We start from the raw sequence: 22347 nt of genomic DNA on the forward strand, positions 1-22347 counted from the left end.
AGAAGCTTAGATACAAGTTAATTACAGTAATTTACTTACAGTAAAAAGTATATTTCTATAACAGTGTTGGTTATGCAAAACGGGGGCATGGTAAATAAAGGGATTATCTATCTTCTTAAACAATAACATTTTTGGTGTTTACTATCCCTTTAAGCTGCGATCTCTATAATTTCCTATGGGAGACACATCGCCACTCGTCAGAACAGAGAGGGTCAGCCCACTTTCTTTGAATATAATCGCCAGACCCACGGATTGCAGGACTGGTGGGTACAAAACTAAATTTATGCTTACCTGATAAATTGTTTTCTTTCTGAATGATTATAGTCCAATAGGGCTCCATAACATGTGGGATATAATTCCCACTACTAAGAGGAGGCGAAGAACCCACACAAGAGCTTAAATTCCCTCCCACCTCTCCTCAGTTTAACGCATAGCCGAGCAGAGAATAGGAAACAGATATGTAGGAAAGACAACATCAGGGTCTATAGTGTTGCAAATTAGAATTGATCCCCAAAAAATTGAAAAGGATTGGGCCTATGGACTATTATGATGATAGTCCATATGGCTCCGTAAAAAGTGGGACTAATACCCAAGCAGATAGACCATGTTATGGAATGGGTGGGACAATTTTCTGGCAGTTCATATTTATCACACTGAGGCCTGAAGAACTTTCCAGCCAGAAGCTGGAAGAAGCAAAATCATCAAAAGGGTAACATTTTGAAAAGGGATCCAGAGAAGACCATGTAGCAGCTTTACAAATCTGCTCCAAAAATGCATAATGTTTAAAAGCCCAGGAAGTTGCAACTGATCTTGTATAATGGGCTGTGATATGATTAGGGTGCATTTTTTCCCACCACCATTTAAGCCTTATGAATGACCTTTTCAAGCCAAGAGGCCAAAAAGTACAGTAGTAGCCTTCTGCATTTTACAAGTCCCAGAGTAATGAACAAACCAGCCTGAAGATTGTCTGACCTCCTTAGTAGCTTGAGGATAAAACTTCAATGCTCTGACTACATCATGTAAAAGTTGTTTTTTAGAATTAGCAGGATCTGGACAGAAAGAAGGAATAAATCTCCTGATTTACATTTTCCAAAGAAAATACCTTAGGAAGAAAATCATATTTAGTATGCAGTACTGCTTTATCTTAGTGAAAAACTAAAGCTAGGGAATCCAGCATAAAGCTGATAACTAAGAAACTATCCTAGCTGAGGAGATTACTAATAAAGAAAAGCACTTTCCAAGATAAAAGTTTGATATCAATGGAATGCATCGGTTCAAATGGAGGACCTTGCAGAACAGAAGGAACTAAATTCAAATTCCAGGATGGAGAAATAGGTCTCAAAACTGGCCTAATTCTTACTACGGCCTGTACAAAAGTATAAACATCAGGAAGTTTAACTAACTTTCTATGAAAGAGAATAGATAAAGCAGAAATTTGACCCTTTAGGGAGCTAGCCGACAAACCCTTGTCAAGGCCATCTTGTAAAAACTGAAAAATTCTAGAAATCCTAAAGGCATACCAAGAAAATCATCTGGAAGAGCACAATAGCCCTGTGTAAATTATCTTTAAACTCAGGAGTAAAGTCAGTAGTAGCTCCCTTAGTAAAATATACAGGACATAATTTCTTAGAGGAAGCAAAATGATTTGGCTGATTTACATGCATAAATTGAGGCGCACAACTATTACAAAGTTGATTTACCTGGCACACTGAAACAGTTCTGCAAAGCAGACATAAAAATATATAGGGAGAGTTAACAGCAGTTGACTCTTCCAAAGCATTTGACATAGTTTCAGTGGGGACGGATTAATTATGTTCTATTGTATGTAAAAGTTACAGGTATAGTAGAGTATGAACAACACACATACACTGTTAAAAGAAACTGGTAGAGAGCCCTCTACGCTTGCCTACTAACACCTCTGACCCCTGCAATTTACATAAAGGGTAAAGAAATACCTAGGCCCTATAAAATGGAAAATTGCCCTAAGTGACCCCTGGCAGCTCCTGCGTGGGTACTCATCCCCTCCAGTGACAGGACACAGAATTCAGGATGAATTTGGCAGTAAACAGCAGACACATGCTTTAAAGATCCCTAACTTCCCAGCTGTAACTCCAGAGTGAGGAGCAAAAGACCTGCAAGCTGAGGGGTGGGGCTACCACTGAGAATTATTGCCAGTGCCTCAGAGAGGCTATTTTACACACAAAAAACAAAAATGTATGCTTACCTGATAAATGTATTTATTTCTTGACACGGTGAGTCCACAGAATCATCAATTACTGTTGGGAATATCACTCCTGGCCAGCAGGAGGAGGCAAAGAGCACCACAGCAAAGCTGATAAGTATCACTTCCCTTCCCACAACCCCTAGTCATTCGATCGAAGGAAAAGGAGAGAAAGGAAAAAAACACAAGGTGCAGAGGTGCCTGAGGTTTATATAAAAAAAACTGTCTGAGAAAACAGGGAGGGCCATGGACTCACCATGTCAAGAAAGAAATACATTTATCAGTTAAGCATAATTTTTTTCTTTCTTAAGACACGGTGAGTCCACGGAATAATCAATTACTGTTGGGAATCAATACCCAAGCTAGAGGACATAGATGATTAGGGAGGGCAAGACAGGTAACCTAAACAGAAGGCACCACTGCTTGCAGAACCTTTCTTCCAAGAAGCCTCAGCCGAGGCAAAAGTATCAATTTTATAGAATTTAGAAAAAGTGTGCAAAGAAGACCAAGTTGCAGCCTTACAAGTCTGTTCTACAGAGGCCTCATTCTTGAAGGCCCAAGAAGAATTCACTGCCCTAGTGGGAGTGAGCTGTAATTCTCTCAGGAGGCTGCTGAACATCAGTCTCATAAGTCATATGAATAACACTTCTCAACCAGAGAGAAAGAGAAGTGCCAGTAGCTTTCTGGCCCTTATGTTTTCTAGAAAAGCAAACAAACAATGCAGAGGACTGACGAAAATCCTTTGTAGCCTGCAGATAGAATTTAAGAGCCCGCACAATGTCTAAGTTGTGCACCAAATGTTCTTTATGAGAAGAAGGATCTATGGTCTATGTATCTCTAGATTTCGAACCGTACCTAGGCAACTTCATAATTTGCCTAAACATCAACAAATACAACTCCGGCACCCCCCATTTGAGGGTTAAGTTGGAGAACAACTCCGGAAAAAGAACCCACCCCCAGGAGAAAAGTCTGTCCGTTTAGGAAATCCGCTTCCCAGAAATCCACTCCTGGAATGTTGATTGCAGATAGACAACAATCGGGAGCTTCCGCCCACTGAACCATCCAAGTCACCTCCTTCATGACTAAGGAACTCTAAGTACCTCTCCGGTGGTTGATGAAAACCGTTAAAGTGACATTGTCCGACTGGAACCCTGCCAAGGACAACTGAAGCCATAGAGAATTGTAAATCGCTCCCAACTCCAAGATGTAAAAGAGGAGAGTAGACACTTCCAAGTCCAAAATCCCTGTCCTTACACAGGACCCAGACTGTTTCCCAGCCCAGCAGGATGGCATCCGTGGCACAACACCCAGGAATGTCTCTAGAAGCACACGTCCTGAGACAGATACTCCTGAGAAACCACTACGGGATAGAGACTCTTGTCGACTGACCTAGATCTTCTGAGACCGATCCGAATATTCTCCATTCAATGGAAAATAGCACAGGAAATGATGTACAAGATAACCATCAGACCAATTCCCTTCATACACTGAGTCACTGAAAAGTGAAGGTAAAAACAACTGCAGCTGAATCCAAACTCCCCACCTTCTGGTTGCCAAAAGGCTAAACTATTTACCGGACCATAAGACCTCGCTGCTGGCTGGACAGTAGACTGCAGTGAAAAGAAAAAAGGAATAATCTTTAATTATTTGACCTCTGTTAGAATCTTCTCCTATGATAGAGAAACTTTTAAGGTCCCTAAATAAATCACCCTTGTAGAAGGGACAAAGGAACACTCCTCCAGATTCATTTCCCATCCATGGGAAAGAAGATTGGACAAGATCTCTTGAAAGAGAGAACTCTATGATAAGAGCACCCTTGAAATACCTCAAGACCTAAAAATCTTTCTAGGATGACAAGACTCAGAAACTCAAGAAGATCCCAAATAATGGGAACAATAAATACACATCCTTCAGGTCTATGTTCATTCTGCACAGATCCTCTTTAAACAAAGGAGAATGTTGCTACTTTAAAGGACAAAAACCTGAGAAACTTGCGGTTAATACCTAAACTGGGACTGGAACTATCACTTCTAGAGAGGAAAGTCCTGAACTCAGCTCAAGGAAAACCTCTCATCATACCTGGATTGCAGATACTCTAGAATGAGAAATCTACCCCCTGGGAGAAAATCTTAGATAGGACTCCAAGAAACAAGACTGACCTTGCTGAAATAGGAAATTAAAACCTTCCTTTAGTCTTACTCTCCTGACGAGTGGAAGAAAAACCCTTTTTTCACCTGAAACGTCAGGAGACAATTCTCTTCAAACAAGGTCTCATCCCTGAGAGGAAACGCCAGAAGTGTGGAATTGGAGGAAACATAAAATATTGAACCTGCAAACTGCAGAAGTATAAAGCCTAAGCTGTACTGCTAAGCCACAGGTAGGCTTCTTGTCTGAACATTTTTTTTTTTCCAGCCACAAAGCCCGGTGGGCCAGCACAGCAAGTCTAATAAGACAAGGCATTGTTCTAAATGAACAATTAAACCTCCAGCTTCTCATCCAAAGATCCCAAAAGGAGCACCATAAGGATTGAAGTTCTCTGAGGCGTGCATTTATTGGAGTCAGCTACAGAAAAACCCTTTGAGGGACGGAGACAGGCAGAAAGGTATCTCTAACTTCTCCTAATCCTGAGAAAAATTCCAAGGCACGTCTAGAAACACTTCCTTATGGGAAGGAACATCATTGAAATGATAAAGTTCACAAAACTTCCAAAAGGTTGACAACGACAAGGGAATCGATGTTGTCCAAGTAGCCAAAACCTCCTTTAAAATTACACGAAGCGATCAAGCATACATCTGAAGGATATGACTTCAGCATCAGATAAAGGAATGAATCTGTCCAATGTGAGATTTTACCCTTATAAAACCCACCGGTGAAGTCTCCTGCCCAACTCAGAAGAGAGAGCAACCTGTGTAGTAGATAAGGAGCAGAAACATTACAATCCGAAATAAAACATATCCTCTTGCATATTTCCTGAATGTAAGGAAAAACAGGCTAAGCCGCAGATATCGCAGAGGACACCTGAGCTGCAAAACCTGTAAGCAAAACATACTCCTCCTGGAGATTTAGAGGAACCACAGGGCACTGCATGCGACGCCAAAGAGGCTTGGGACATAAAGGGAGAAAGTTGTGGCATTGCCTGAACAACATCATCCTGGGAGACATAAGGCTCAGATTGATCTGTACAATAATAGCTTAACCAACAAGGTAGTACAGAAACAGACATCTTAAATTGTCTAAGCCTACTCTTAGAGGTGATTTAAAAGATACATTCTAATTAAAAGGAACAGATAAGCTTATATAAAAAAATATGTTCCTCATCGAACAAGTATTAGATCCTAGCAACAGAGCACTGTCCAGAACATAAGCCCCTTATTTAAGAAATTAGGCTCTTGTATATGTCAATGAAATGAACGATTTTGTCAAAACGTTGGAAATAAATACTAGTGTATAAGTATACTGCAAACAAAACTCATGCTGCTAAGGCAAGGGTGAGAAAAATCCCATCTGTCTAAAATCACTCAATACTAGTGTATAAGCATTCTGCCTTCACTGCCTGCTTTTCTATCACAGACCTTCAGAAATTGGAACCTTACAATCCGTTCCAAGAGGTATAGAAAAAATGACCTAGAGAGGAATAAATCACATCAGAAAGCATTAATAATAAGAGGCAGACAGAACAACAACTCCGTTCCGTTCTCATCCCGGAGAACGAATCAGAGTTAGAAATAAATGTTCAGCCACCTCTAAAAATGGCACCGCTCCGATAATTTGAAGGAGGCGTGGCTAAAAATCGTCACAGAATGGAGCTTCATTCCGTCGACTAATCTCCCTCTATTATGAGGGATACCTGTAGGACCAAGTTTAGTAACTGTCACAAGCAGAAAATTTCCATACAGTACACTGGCACCCTCGCACAGCTTCCTGAAGCGCTTCTAAAAGTGGAGCTGGAGAATTTAAAGGGTTAACCACACTGTGTGTTCAGAATGACACAAGTACATCTACGCAGCCCTTTAGAAATGGCGCCAATCGCGCTTTCCTAACAGTCCCCTGACAGTCAATCTTCAGACAAACTCAGGAACTTAACAGGGCTGCCACTTTCACAAGCAGAAAGACATAATAAAAAGTATTAAAATACTGAAAATTTAGATCTGAGCCCTATAGATAGTTAACCCCTTCCTTGTTGTGAAGGATGTTAACCCCTAAGTCTCCAAGTCTCATGCATAAATGTGCCTGCCCACTGCCGCAATCATCCATAAAGGATTTGTCCAACTTAAAAAGCAGAGGGTCCTTAACCCCTTCAGTGCCAGCCCTCTAGCCTCAGAAGAACAAAAGGCATTTACTTGCATTCTAGCCATTCGGCAGTCAGACGACTCACAAAGTATGAGAGGATGCCACTCCTCACAGAGACCTGTGTAAAAAAGAAAGACAGAGAAAACCTACTCAGGCTTTCTATACCAGGCAGCAACATGTTTGGAAAACGCAGCAAAGCACATTTTACAAGTTCCTAACTGCTTAAAAGCTACCACAGCCCTACTGAAGAGACTAACGTGGAGAACAGCTAAACCCAGCTTGTGATGGAAGATCAGAGCAAGCCTGCTCTGGCTTCAAAATAAAAAAAAAATCTTGATAGAAGAATCTTATACAGACACCCATAACTTGCACTGAAGGCAAAGAGAATGATTGGGGGTTGTGGGAAGGGAAGCAATACTTAACAGCTTTGCTGTGGTGCTCTTTGCCTCCTCCTGCTGGCCAGGAGTGATATTCCCAACAGTAATTGATGATTCCGTGGACTCACTGTGTCTTAAGAAAGAAAATGCTTTTACTAAAGTTTACCTCAAAACACCAGAAAACATGCCCCAAAACACTTCCCAAGGGATAGAGGGCCAAACCACATGTTGCTTGATTGCACCGAGCAATCAGTTGTTTTCTTAAAGGGCCATACGCCAATTTTTTTATAATTGAAAAAAAAAAGAGAGGGATCCAGGGCTGCCAAAGGGTGCAAAAAAGAGTGTTAGCGTTCTGTGTATACCCTTCCTAATAGATGTAGGGAAGTTATGTTCTTGAATTGAGGAAAAAAAGTTTGTCAGTAGGCTTTGTCTCCTGGCTATGCTGTACCTATGTTAGTAGGTACCTTCTTATAGCCGGTAGGCTGTGTCTGTGCTGTGGTAAGTGGCTTACCTGAAGTAGCACCCCTCCACTGGCTTACCAGTCACCAAACTGCAGCAGTATCTAGTAGAGACCATCCAGTGCTTGTACAAGTACAGCAGATGATTCTTTAGGAAATCCCACAGAGGGAGGCTTAGGGACATGTCCCCAAGACACCTGAGGGTAAGTATGGCTGAAATCCCTAAGGGAGATACTGCACACATAACAGGGTATTCTTATGCCCCTGTGTCATCCATTCAGCTTGCTGGAAATCTCTTCCGTCTTCTTTGTGAATGATATGTCCCAGGAATAAAGGGTTTCACATTGATCTGAGTCCCATATATTAATCCATAAGCAAGTAGATATAAAACCTCTACTCTCAACCTTCTCCTGAGAGGCCAAGAACAAAACTAAGGAGGGATGGTAGGGAATTAAAGCTTGTGTGGGTTCTTGGCCTCCTTCCAGTGGTGGGAATTATATCCCACATGTTATGGAGCCCTATGGACTATTATCATTATACAAAAGAAATAGACAATTTCTCATGGGTCTGACAATGCTTTGATCATTGGGCCTTATTGAGAAGGAAGCATAGGGATTGACTCCTACAAATTAGGTAAGTAGTGGGTGGAGTTTGACTATTGAAAAAAATACTGCAGCAACGTTAATTTGTTTTAAAAAGTTTGAAAATTGGCTGATATGCTGTTCTATATTCCGACAACATACGTGTATTGTAATTACAAGATGCTTACTGTCTCTTTAAACGAGCAAAGGCTTTTTAACAATACACAACAAACAAAACACTTACACTTGGCAACAAATACTTCTGGCACGAGGATGTTGGTAAATCAGGCCAAACTGAATATTAATACTGCAAACTAAATCATTCATTAATTTTTCGTTGTCACCAGCTCAATTCAGCTGGCACCCAGTAGTGCATTGCTGCTCTGGAGCTGACTTTAATTATGTGTTTGACCCATCTGCAGGGTTAAAGGGACATGAAACCCATTTTTTTTATTTCATGATTCAGTTAGCACAATTTTAGAAAACTTTCCAATTTACCTTTATTTTCTAATTTGCTTCATTCTCTTGTTATCCTCTGTTAAAAAGCGTACCTAGGTAGGCTCATCAGTAAGAATGCACTATTGGGAGCTAGCTGCTGATTGGTGGCAGCACATTCATACCTATTCCGCTAGATCACAGTAATGTATTGCTGCTCTTTCAACAGAGGATACCAACAGAATTAAGAAAACAAAATTATATGCTCTATCTGAATCGTAAAGAAAAAATTTGGGTTTTATGTCTGTTTAAAGACATAGTTATATGCAAGCAAGAGCGCAATAATAATAATAATAAGCTGCATGCAAGCAAGAACGCAATAAGTTATTTGCAAGCAAGAGCGCAATAATAAGTTATATGCAAGCAAGAGAGCAATAAGCTGTATGCAAGCAAGAGGGCAATAATAAGTTGTATGCGAAAAAGAGCGCAACAATAAGCTATATGCAAGCAAGAGCGCAATAATAAGTAATATGCAAGCAGGAGCGCAACAATAAGCTATATGCAAGCAAGAGCGTAATAAGTTCTATGCAAGCAAGAGCGCTATAATAAAATGCACATTAGGTTTCTTTTTGCACTTATATGTCCATTAACTAGCTCCCTGTACTACATTGCTACTCTTTCAACAAAGGTTACTAAGAGAATGAAGCAAATATAACAGAAGTACACTGGAAAGTTGTTTAAAACTATAATGTTCTATCTGAATCATGTCCATTTAATATTAAAATATGGTAACGTTACCAAAATGTAATTTTAAACTAGTAAGGATCTTTTTTATTGTTACAGCAGATTAGTATAAGTTTGATAATCACCTCTTAGTTCCCAATTTTAGCACATGCCCCCCCCCCCTTTTTTCTCCTTTACGGTAATGTGTTTACACTTGATCAGGCGCTAGACCAGTACTGCTGACAAACAAGGTGCTTAAAGGGACAGTATACTATAAAATTGATTTTCCTTTAATGTGTTTACAAAATGTATGAGATTTGCTTTTTTAAGATCTGTGTATATGAATTAGCTGATTTTGTGTTTTGAAGTGACAATTAATTAAAATGTGTTGAGCTTGTAGGTATAATCAGATCTCATTACTTTATCACATTGTGTACATATACCTGCTTCTTTATCTTATATCTGTCTATAAACCAATCACTAATACTTGGAGAGAACAATGCAAAAATTAACATTTTATTACCTTATTTGTTCTATACCCAACTGGGAGTGTAATTTCTTCTGCTGGCTGTGTTAACAAAGCTTGGCCCATTTCAGGATGGGTGGGGATACCACAGGCTAAATAAACTATTTCAAATGCCAATATAAGGGTAATGGAAATCCTTGTAAACAATTTAATACACTCCAGCAGGTAAAGTAGATAATTTGAGTAAACTGTCCCTTTAATGCATAGGTTACAATTTAAACAGTCCCAAACCATGGTTAATAAACAAAAAGAGGTAAAAATGTATAGTTCATTTATTGTATGTTTTTAAAATATGTTTTATTGATAAGAAACATTAAAGTCAATTTTTTCTTTGATACAGTTAAGAAGTATAATTGAGGTTGTGATTTCTGAATAAACCTACTTCTTTCTTTCATACATGTAGAGGCTTGTCCCTGTCCACCAACATAACTGTGGGAGTTGTCCCTACAAGTCAGAAAATATATACACTGTATCAGTTGAGCACACGCTAGCATTTCCTGCCTCATTATAACTCTCTTTACAGTAATGTTTTGTTTATTGGTAAAGAAAAATAAAAAAAAAATTCACTGCTGCTATTTAGTTTGTGTAAGAGAAAATTAACTTTAATGTTATCACGTTCATGAATAACTGGAGCTAAACAGCTATATGTAATTTCTAGATGAAAGCTCTACTTCTTAGAAAAGAAAGATATCAGAAATACTTATAGTGATATTTTTATTTTCATTATTACTTAGTACACACCTGTGTGTGTGTGTGTATATATATATATATATATATATATATATATATATATATATATATATATACACACACACACACACACACACACACACACATATATATACACACACATATATACACACACACATTTTTATTTATTGAGGACTTACATAACATATGACAATAAGCATACAAGCATATATAAATAAAAAAGTTTCACTGAAAAATAACAATACTAATTGAGCAATAAACATACAATGATAATTTTTAACCCCGATATCTCAAAATCTCCCTCAGAAATATTTTTTTTTTAGCATGAGGTTTTAGATCATACAGGTCTCTCATGAACCTTCTATAGATTTAATAACAGATATAACTAACACGTACATATAAAGAAGTTATTAAACAAATGAAAATAGAAAAGATAATGGATTAATAGTCACTATTGAACCTTCAGCCTCCACTCATCAACATAAACGAAGAGAAAGCCTAACAAACACCTTAAAGGGACACTAAACCCAAATTTTTTCGTTTGAGATTCAGATAGAGCAAGCGATTTTAAGCAACTTTCTAATTTATCAAATTTTCTTCATTCTCTTGGTATCTTTATTTGAAAAACAAGATTGTAGGTTTAGATGCCAGCCCATTTTTGGTGAACAACCTTGGTTTTTCTTGCCGATTGGTGGAAAAATCCACCCACCAATAAACAAGTGCTGTCCGGGGTACTGAACCAAAAATAGGCTGGCTCCTTAGCTTAGATGCCTTTTTTTTTTTTTCAAATAAAGCAATATAGCAAGAGAACTAATAAAAAGTGATAAGAGGAGTAAATTAGATAGTTGCTTAAAATTGCATGCTCTATCTGAATCACAAAATAAAAACTTTGGGTTCAGTATTCCTTTAACATAAAACTGTTTACATTTTTACATAAAGGGGTGTATTTGCTAGGAGATAACATGTATCTAACTAGAATGTATTATTTTAATGTGAAAGGGATGAGCCAATGATATTCTTTGGTTAGGCTGTCCCTTTAGGTATGCATTAAAGGAATAAAACTACTGCAGATTACTAAGGCACATTAAAATAGTTTTATAAAAATGAAAGGGCCATGGATACCCAAAAGTTGAAACAATTGAAAGTGATGCAGCATAGCTGTAAAAAGCCGACTAGAAAATATCACCTGAACATCTCTATGTAAAAAAGAAAGATATTTTACCTCAAAATGTCCTAAGTATTCAAACCCCATTGCAAAGGACTTTAAGCAGCAAATCAGTTTGCCTGTCCCGGGACAGGCAAGAGAGTGAGCTTTGTGCACACTCATGTTATTTTCATATTTGAGGAAATAGTGAGGTAAAATATCTTCCTTTTTTTACATAGAGACGCTCAGGTGATATTTTAATTTCAGCTTTTTACAGTTATGCTGCATCAGTTTCAAGTGATTTAGCATACGAGTATTATGTCCCTTTAAGTGTTGGAATTTTTATGCATAATAAAAGACCATACCAGGAGCAATAAATTATGAATTGGCATATTGGATATAAAATACTATACTCAGCAGGATTCCATGACCTCGGCAACTGGGTCATGGGACACAAGCAAAGCTATATTACTTTAGTGATGGCCACAATGCATTATTATTACTACTATTATTATTATTATTATAAGGGTCAGAAAGGGGGGACTTAAACTCTGACCCTAGTTAAGTGAAAGCTGTCTGAAAGTAAATTTAATTCCACAGTTTGATCTATTAAATCCCTATGAGCTACCTGTATGCTGTATCAAAGAGGGATCAAAAGGCTCCAAGTCACATGTAGCGTCACCAAGGCAGAGTTCCATAGAAAACATTTGAATTATCTAAATGTACTTGGTAGACATGCTTCAGAGAACTGTCTACCAAGTAAATTCATTCAAATCGAAGAGTCCAGCAATAAAAAGTAACAAACATTTTTATACTATCCTCCCTCAACTGTGATTTTTTGAAACTTACAAAAGATAGACACTATAGATATCAGAGTCTTAGTGTAAAAGAAAGGGAGCTCAGCACTCTTTTCAAATATCAATCAAACGTATTAATTATATTATTTAAGTATTATTGAATTAGCTGAAAAATACATCCTGACGTCAAAGCAGTATACACACATCTTGTCACCTAGAAAAGTGCAGTTATTGAAAAGCAATATCAGTACACAATACCAAAAAATAAGAATAAAAAATAAATAAAATACAAGTAGAAACAGCTCTGATGGGAGACTACACATGCAACACCCTGCTGAGCTAAACCTATGCACGATAGGTTTTGTCTGGCCAGGTTAAACGTGGGGATCTATGCATGTGTGATATTCACAATGAAGGTAGTAATGTTACTATTTGAATGGCATGTAGTAGTAGAAGAGTTCATCTCTTATGCTTTTGCAGTTTCAAACTTATTTATTAGTAGGCAATAAACAGCACCTGTATTCGTGCTAATCGAAGCAAAGCAAGCATGTATCAGTAAGTAAGCATTTAGGCAATAAAGTATCCTGAAGTTAGCCAAAGCAAGCTAGGCTAGAAGCATAGCAGAATCGTGGCAAACATACGTATTAGCAATGTCCCACATCAACTTGTTTAAGGCAGTCAGTGTAATGCATAAGAAATATGCTGTGGAGGCAACGTAATATATCTCGGATCACCTGCCGACCATTCAAGACAGGCTCCACATCTAGCGGCTCCGTTATTACTAAAGAGATACCTCTCTTTGTGACTGAATGCCAATTTGCCTTTTACGACACGAATCCTGTGTTAGTGCTTGCTCTGGTGGTATTCATCAATTGCCTGAAATGTTCACATAAAAACAAATTGGATTTGCGAAAGCCTGTAATTTTGACGCCATCAGTTTGAAAGAACTCCCACATCAGACAAGACAGCCACGCCTACGCGCGTTTCACCTCAATTGGCTGGACAACGGGGCTTCGTCAGGGCATAATGACATCACCGGGCAAACCTGAAATTTATTGGTAATGATGGCGTCAAGATAAAGGCTTTCGCAAATCCAACTTGTTTTTATGTGAACATTTCAGGCAATCGATTAATACCACCAGAGCAAGCACTAACACAGGATTTGTGTCGTAAAAGGCAAATTGACATTCAGTCACAAGGAGAGGTATCACTTTAGTAATAATGGAGCCGCTAGATGTGGAGCCTGCCTTGAATGGTTGGCAGGTGATCCGAGATATATTAAGTTGCCTCCACAGCATATTTCTTATGCATTACACTGACTGCCTTAAACAAGTTGATGTGGGACATTGCTAATACGTATGTTTGCCAGGATTCTGCTATGCTACTAACCTAGCTTGCTTTGGCTAACTTCAGGATACTTTATTGCCTAAATGCTTACTTAGTGATATATGCTTGCTTCGATTAGCATGGATACAGGTGCTGTTTCTTGCCTACTAATAAATATGTTTGGAACTGCAAAAGCATAAGAGATGAACTCTTCTACTACATGCCATTCAAAAAGTAACGTTACTACCATCATTGTGAATATCACACATGCATAGATTCACACGTTTAACCTGGCCAGACAAGACCTATCGTACATAGGGTTTGGCTCAGCAGGGTGTTGCATGTGTAGTCACCCATCAGAGCTGTTTCTACTTGTATTTTATTTATTTTTTATTCTTATTTTTTGGTATTGTGTACTGATATTGCTTTTCAATAAATGCACTTTTCTAGGTGACAAGATGTGTGTAAACCTGCTATGACGTCAGGATGTATTTTTCAGCAAATTCAATAATATTTAAATAAATATAATTAATAAATTTGATTGATATTTGAAAAGAGTGCTGAGCTCCCTTTCATTTACACTAAGACTCTCATATCTATAGTGTCTATCTTTTGTAAGTTTCAAAAAATACAGTAATTTTGGGTCTGCACCATTATTTTAGAAAATATTTTTTAGGAGCAAAATAACAAGGTACATATTTAATGTGTTGAGCTTGCTTATCATTAAGTAAGTCCCTCAACTGTGAGCTCTCTCACCAAACCAGCAGAAGTGCATGGGTAGATCATTTGGACTTTAGAAAGTCTCAAAGTTTCAGAGGGAAATCTCAATTATAACTCTGCAGTATTGAGTTCCTGAGTGTAAGTAATCCATCCACAGTGAAAAATTAAAAAGGCCTCACGTATGCAGCAGTAGGAGAAGACTTGGATTGAATCAAGAACCATATCGGGGTATGGGTACAGTTTATAGGGACATAATACTTATGCTAAATCAGAGTTCTTCAAGCCATGGGTCGGGACCCATTACTGGGTCGCAACTTGTGTGTGTTGTAGGAGAGTGTGTGTGGTGTGTGTGTTGTATGAGAGTGTGCGATGTGGTGCTGTAGGAGAGTGTGTGTGTGTGTGTGTATGTATGTATGTATGTATGTATGTATGTATGTATGTATGTGTCGGTGTGTGCTGTAGGATACTGGGTGTAATTACCTTTTATAACACTTTCAAGTTAAAAGTGAAAGTCAACCACAGCGTTTTTGAAACACTAGGGTTGACCGTTGAAACAAATAAAGGGCACTTTCATTTATGAAGTATAAGATACTTCATGCAGAAAGTGCCTTTATTCATTTCAACCGTTCGCCGTTCTTAGCTGCCCACGGCCAAAAAATTTTTTTTTGCTAAGAGGTGACGTTTTTACCTCTTAGCCAATACCCATGCGTTAAATCCGGTTTGGCGCCCATGGGAGCCGGATGTACCGCACGGCTATTGGCTAAGAGGTGAAAACGTCACCTCTTAGCAAAATATTTGAAACGGTTGAAACGAATAAAGGCACTTTCTGCATGAAGTATCTTATACCTCATGAATGAAAGTGCCCTTTATTTGTTTTAAACAGTCAACCCTATCATTTAAAAAACGCTATGGTTGACTTTCACTTTAACTACAAATTGGGAATAAAGTGTGCACACATTTTAGTCATTTTGCCAAAAATTGCAGGTATCTGGTTGTATATTACTTTAGAAATATTTAGACCTATCTCGGTTTTAAACACCGACTATAAGCTGCTCGCGTCTATCATAGCCCTTCGATTAAAACCGTACATGGGCGACCTAATTCACGAGAACCAATCCGGTTTCATGCATGGACGTAAGCCGACAAAGAATATAAGGAAATTGCTAATTCTGTTTGAATCTTTTTGGAACATATATATAACTAAGGAATCTCATGGTAACATAAATAAGGCTATTTTGACAGTTGATGCGGAAAAGGCCTTCGATAGGGTCAGTTGGGATCATTTGTTTTCCACGCTAGACGAATTCGGGTTCTCGGGTCCCTTCAACAATTATATTCGTTTAATTTATAGTAACCCCTCCTCTGCTGTAATTATTAATAACACCTCTACTCAGCGTTTTAATCTGTTCAGAGGGACTAGACAGGGCTGCCCACTATCTCCCTTCTTGTTCAATCTTAGTATAGAACCCCTGGCCATTCAATTACGGCATGAACTTGAGGGGATCTCACTAGCGGGTGAGAAGCTGATTCTTCTTCTCTATGCGGATGATCTTCTTCTATTTTTATCTAACCTTGAAGTGTCATTACCTATCCTACAGAGTATTACTCAAGAGTTCGGAGAGATCTCAGGGTTTAAGATTAATACTTCTAAATCTGAACTCATGTGGATAGATAAAAATCCGGCACTGCAGGTGAACCACCCTTATAGGGAGGTCCTTCAGATTACATACCTGGGCTTACAATTATCTAGAAACCCGGAGGATTGGTATGGTTTAAACTACAGGACAGTAATGGACTCTTGCAAGAGTAAGCTGGATAAATGGACCAGGCTACCTATTTCATTATCGGCTCGGGTGACTTTGATTAAAGCAGTCATCTTCCCAAAGCTCCTCTATATTATGCAAAATATCCCATGGTTTCTACATAAGAAAGATATTACTATCTACAATAAGGCCTGTTCCAAATTCCTATGGAATGGCAAAAGACCGCGGATTGCCTCATATAGGCTTATGAATTCTAAGACATCAGCAGGTTTGGCACTCCCCGACATTCAGACATATAATCAGGTTATAATAGCTAGATTTGCACTTGATTGGCTAACTGGGAAGGAGCAAATTACGTCTCTCACCTGGGAATCACAGCTTGTGGCACCATTCAATTTGAAAGCTCTCTTGCACTGTCCACTTACCTCCATTCCATCTAATGTATTCTATTTGAATACTCTGAAGAATGTCATTATCGCATGGCAAAGTTTATGTATAGAAACGGGGAATTCGCCGTATGTTTCACAATATCTACCTATAGTGGGTAAGCCAGAATTTAGTCCTGGCCTCTCGAACCGGTTATTCTCAGTTTGGGAATCTAAAGGTCTCCAAACTCTATGTCAGTTGTGAGACGCGGGAGGACATACAGTATTATTCCAAGAAATTGTATCTCGGTTTGATATAGGGACACGTGATTTCTATGCCTACCTGCAAGTTAGACACTTTCTCCAAGAGATGCTCACGAAATATGGGAACGACTGGTCTTTGGGTGAGCTGCAGACTAGGATTGCAATGTACGCAGCAGGAATTTACACAATCTCCCCTTTATATTTACTAGTAAATCAGAAAACATCCAAAGCACAAGTAGACGAGATGGTTGTTAAATGGGCACATTTATTTCCGGATATAGATGAGCAGACTATTATAGAGAGTTTTAAAGTAACGCAACAGTCCTGGGTTCCGACATCTTGGAGAGAGTCACAGATAAAAGTCGGGCTACAGAGATATCTTATGCCTGCTGTTTTAGCCAAATGGTATAAAACAAAGGCTTTATGCCCTAGATGCTCAACTTCAGGCGCTGATCTATTCCACTGTTTATGGAGCTGCCCAAAGGCACGTCAATACTGGGGGAAAATCATATATTGGATGACGGCTGTTCTTAAGATGGACTATAAAATATCTCCGATTGAGATCTTTTTCTTGGTGAAATATCAGCACACAATTAAGAATTATAACTTGATAAATACCATTATATTGACTGCACGGAACCTTATTTTTAAGGCATGGAAAGCATCTGCTCTACCTACGATGGTACAAGTTAAAAGGGCTTTGACTGATCAGTTCATAATAGAACAGACTAACATACCCTACCCACAAGATAAACACCTAGCAGTGTTTCTTAAGAAATGGGAGATATTTGTAAGATCTTTGCCCCTAATACATCAAAAAAAATTAATTAAACCAATCATTAACTCAGAATATTTACAGTTGAACATTTTGGCAGGTCATTTCCCTGGTGAATGGGCAACAGACAGGGAGTGAGTGTTTGGGGGAGAGGTGGGGGTGGGGGGACGAGAGGAGAGGAGGGTTTTTTCCTTTTCCTTTTTTTTTTTTTTTTGTTTTGTTTGGGTGTTTTTTGTTTTTGTTATTTTATGGTTTGGGTGGTTAGGTCACATTGTTTACCTGGTTCCGTATACAAAATGAGGGAGGCTGGTCTTATTGTATATTGGGTTGTGCACACATAATGTGGGGAATGAAGGCGAGAAAAGAATTGAGTCGAAGAAAGTATGATGATCTTACTCAGTGCCATTTGATTACACTTTATGATTTTAGTTAAATTTGAATGTTTTCATTAATAGATAGCTGTAAGAGATTTTTTTCTTCTTTTTTGTTCTTTTAATTAAGGCACAGATAGTATTGACTCACTGGTTTGGTTCATCCTGATCGTATCTTACAGTCCACGGATTTGTGTATATTCACTGTTTTGCACTACCCTTAGTTTAAGAAAGAAGGTAATCTTTTTAATTATAAATGTTTATTCATATTTTAATATACAGTCATATGTGTTCAAGGATAAAGGGTTTTTTCTTGTTTTTAGTTTTTATAAGCACGTCATTCACCGTTTCTCACATAGGATTCAAGATGATTATATTTTTTTTTTCTCTTTTGGTTTTTAAACGGTAATGTTTATGATGCACTATATTAACCTGAATATTAAATATATGTTTTTGCTCTTCTGTTTTCTTTTCCCTCTTTTTCTTCAGCTACTGTATGTGGTCAAAGTGTCTGTTTGTAATTATTTGTAAATCTCAATAAAAAAAGTTTGAAAAAAAAAAAGAAATATTCAGACCAAGCTTAAAAATAGGGTCACAAAGGTATTGCACTGGTTCTTGGGGAAAAAAAGGTTTGAAGAACCCTATTCTAAAAATCTCTTGAAAGTGAGGCAGCATAACTGTAAAAAGCTGACAGGAAAATATCATCTGAGCATCTCTATGTAGAAAAAGAAGATATTTTACCTCACAATTTATTCAGCTCACAAGAGTAAGAGCTGTGTAAACGGCTATACTTCAGCTGCTGTCCATCTGCAAGTTGAGAAAACACCCCCCCCCAAAAAAAACAAAAAAACAATAGCCAATCAGTATCAGCAATACTAAGGTAATGTTTTCCCTTTGCTGTGACCTTATGAGATTTCACTGAAATCTCATGAAACTTCATAGAACTTACTTAAACTGAATAGGAAAATAACATTACTATGCCTGCACATTCCAGATGCACACTCACTTGCAAGTCCTGGGACAAACATACTGACTGGTTGCTAAAAGTTTCTTTACAATGAGGTACACTTTAGGAAATTTGACGTACAATATCTTCCTTTTTTACATAGAGATGTTCAGGTGATATTTTCTAATCAGCTTTTTACAGCTATGCTGCATCACTTTCATGGGCTTTAACATTTGGGTATCGTGTCCCTTTAAGTTATTAAACTATTCCTTTATATTTTGAGGAGCCTGTTTTACTGCGTTTATAGCAAGTATAGACAGAATAAACTTCTTTATAGGATTGAGATGCGATAACATATGCTTCATAACTCCATTGATCAATTGAACAGTACCTGCATTAGCAATGTCTGGGTTCAATGGCGGGAACGCAGTGAGGGCCCTCTCACTCCGGTTTATTGATGTGACTGTCAGATTGGTAGAGATGTCAAAATGGATGAGGGTAAGGGTGGACATTACTTGGTCATGTTGCAGAAGATGCCCCAGCAATTTGGGTCTTCCGTTGTGGATCTATAGCACGATGTAAGCACCGGCCTGCTGAGTAGTAAGTATGGATAAGGTGTGCCGTATTCGGCAATACGACAGTTGAGGTGGGTGTCGCATGTTTGACAGGTGGATTTAGTTGTAGCTTGGACAGCATTTTTTCATATAATGATAATAAAAGGTTTTCCAACTTTATATAGTGAGCATCCAGATGCTGTATTAAATCCATGACCCTCATGGCTGTTGATTTCAGCTTTAAAAAGGTATACTAAATCCAAAATTTTTCTTTAATGATTCAGATAGAGCATGAAATTCTAAGCAACATTCTCATTTACTCCTATTATCAAATTTTCTTCGTTGTCTTGCTATTTTTATTTAAAAAGCAGGAATGTAAAGCTTAGGAGCCAGCCCATTTTTGGTTCAGAACCTGGGTTACATTACTTAGTGGTTGGCTGTATGTAGTCACCGATAAGCAAATGCTATCCAAGGTGCTGAACCTAAAATTGGCTGGCTCCTAAGGTTTACATTCCTGCTTTTTTTTTTTTTAAAGATAGCAAGAGAACTAAGACATATTGACAATAGGAGTAAATTAGAACGTTGCTTAAAATTGCATGCTCTATCACAATCATGAAAAAAAAAAATTGGGTTTAGTATCCCTTTAAGGCTGATAATTATTATGTTTCTAAGGCAAATAAAAAGATAAAAATGTTGGCGACGCCGAATATCAATCAATTGTTTTGTTGAGTTGGCAAAATAACCTGGGAGTACCTCCGCTCTGTTGCTTCTATTTCATTAAAACAGCAAATGGGGTCTGAAATATATCCTCACTGCGTGAAGCTTCAATAAGATGTGTAGATCTATAGCAGATGCTGTTGCTCTAAATATCCAACTGATGAGGCTCTTTAGGAGCTCAGGGATATGCGTCCTCTCAGGATCACCGCATGGACACATCTCCCTTATATATTGTTTTTTACATTAAATAACAGCAAAAGTTAATCATAATTCATAAACTAAAAGAGAACTCACAATATCAGTGTAGGTATCTCGTTACCCTGAAAGATTTTCATACCTCATCTTTGGAGAATGCAATAATATAAGAAAGCTTCTTTCCCCATCCAATCTCATATAAGAGAGGCTTGTCACAGGCGTTTTCACAGGGGTCACAATGAAGCCATCTGTGCTGGGAAGTAGAGAACACTTCAGTCCACACATGATCTGTAGAAAGTGGAAAAAAATAAAAATTGTATTGACCAATACTCATTGTTACAACACTTGTAACCCATTACTACTATCCTAAGTTCAGCCACCAAACCTGGATAAATATGCTAATTTTATCATTAATAACCACTGTTACTAACAATTATAGTTTAAATGGAACTGAAACCCAAAAGTTTTCTTTTAAAAAAGTTGAATGTTTTGTCTGACTCACAAAAGAAAGAAAATTTGATGTTTCACATCCCTTTAAAGGAATATGAAACCCACATTATTTTTGTGATTCAGATAGAGCATGCAATTTTAAGCAACCTTCTAATTTACTCCTATTATCAATTGTTCTTTGTTCGTTTGGTATCTTTATTTGAAGAAAAAAAAAAAAAAAAAGGAATGTAAGCTTAGGAGCCGGCCCATTTTTCGTTCAGCACCTGGTGATTGGTGGCTACACATACATATATATATACACACACACTGTGGATATAAAAAGTCTACACACCCCTGTCAAAATGTCAGGTTTCTGTGATGTAAAAAAATTAGACAAAGATAAATCATTTCAGAACTTTTTCCACCTTTAATGTGACCTATAAACTGTACAACTCAATTGAAAAACAAACTGAAATCTTTAAGGTGGAGGGAAGTAAACAAAAAAAAACTAAAATAATGTGGTTGCATTTTTTTTACATCACAGAAACCTGCCATTTTAACAGGGGTGTGTAGACTTTTTATATCCACTGTATATAGTGGATATAAAAAGTCTACGCACCCCTGTTAAAATGGCAGGTTTTTGTGATGTAAAAAAATGAGACAAAGATAAATCATTTCAGAACTTTTTCCACCTTTAATGTGACCTATAAACTGTACAACTCAATTGCAAAACAAACTGAAATCTTTTAGGTAGAGGGAAGAAAAAATATAAAAATAAAATAATATGGTTGCATAAGTGTGCTAATACTTTGTTGAAGCACCTTTTGATTTTATTATAGCACTCAGTCTTTTTGGGTATGAGTGCATCAGCATGGCACATTTTGACTTGGCAAGATTTGCCCACTCTTCTTTGCAAAAACACTCCAAATCTGTCAGATTGCGAGGGCATCTCCTGTGCACAGCCCTCTTCAGATCACCCTACAGATTTTCAATCGGATTCAGGTCTTGGCTCTGGCTGGGCCATTCCAAAACTTTAATCTTCTTCTGGTGAAGCCATTCCTTTGTTGATTTGGATGTATGCTTTGGGTCGTTGTCATGCTGAAAGATGAAGTTCCTCTTCATGTTCAGCTTTCTAGCAGAAGCCTGAAGGTTTTGTGCCAATATTGTCTGGTATTTGGAACTGTTCATAATTCCCTCTAGCTTAACTAAGGCCCCAGTTCCAGCTGAAGAAAAACAGCCCCAAAGCATGATGCTGCCACCACCATGCTTCACTGTGGGTATTGTGTTCTTTTGGTAATATGCAGTGTTGTTTTTGCGACAAACATATCTTTTGGAATTATGGCTAAAAAGTTCAACCTTGGTTTCATCAGACCAGAACACCTTTTTCCACATGCTTTTGGGAGACTTCAGATGTGTTTTTGCAAAATGTAGCCTGGCTTGGATGTTTTTCTTCTTAAGAAAAGGCTTTCGTCTTGCCACTCTACCCCATAGCCCAGACATATGAAGAATACGGGAGATTGTTGTCACATGTACCACACAGCCAGTACTTGCCAGATATTCATGCAGCTCCTTTAATGTTGCTGTAGGCCTCTTGGTAGCCTCCCAGACCAGTTTTCTTCTTGTCTTTTCATCAATTTTGGAGGGACGTCCAGTTCTTGG

The 22347-nt window shown here is 38.0% G+C and overlaps 1 protein-coding gene across 1 annotated transcript in view; it reads right to left on the reverse strand.

Moving 5' to 3' along the window:
- NGLY1 (N-glycanase 1) overlaps window positions 1–22347 on the reverse strand; it is a 118653-nt gene that overhangs the window by 59479 nt on the left and 36827 nt on the right. The window contains exon 7 of the mRNA XM_053714237.1: window positions 20402–20547. Within this exon, the coding sequence (XP_053570212.1) occupies window positions 20402–20547 (146 nt within the window). The remainder of the gene's footprint in view (window positions 1–20401; window positions 20548–22347) is intronic.

Source organism: Bombina bombina, chromosome 5 (genome assembly GCF_027579735.1).
Source record: "Bombina bombina isolate aBomBom1 chromosome 5, aBomBom1.pri, whole genome shotgun sequence".
Lineage (NCBI taxonomy): Eukaryota > Metazoa > Chordata > Amphibia > Anura > Bombinatoridae > Bombina > Bombina bombina.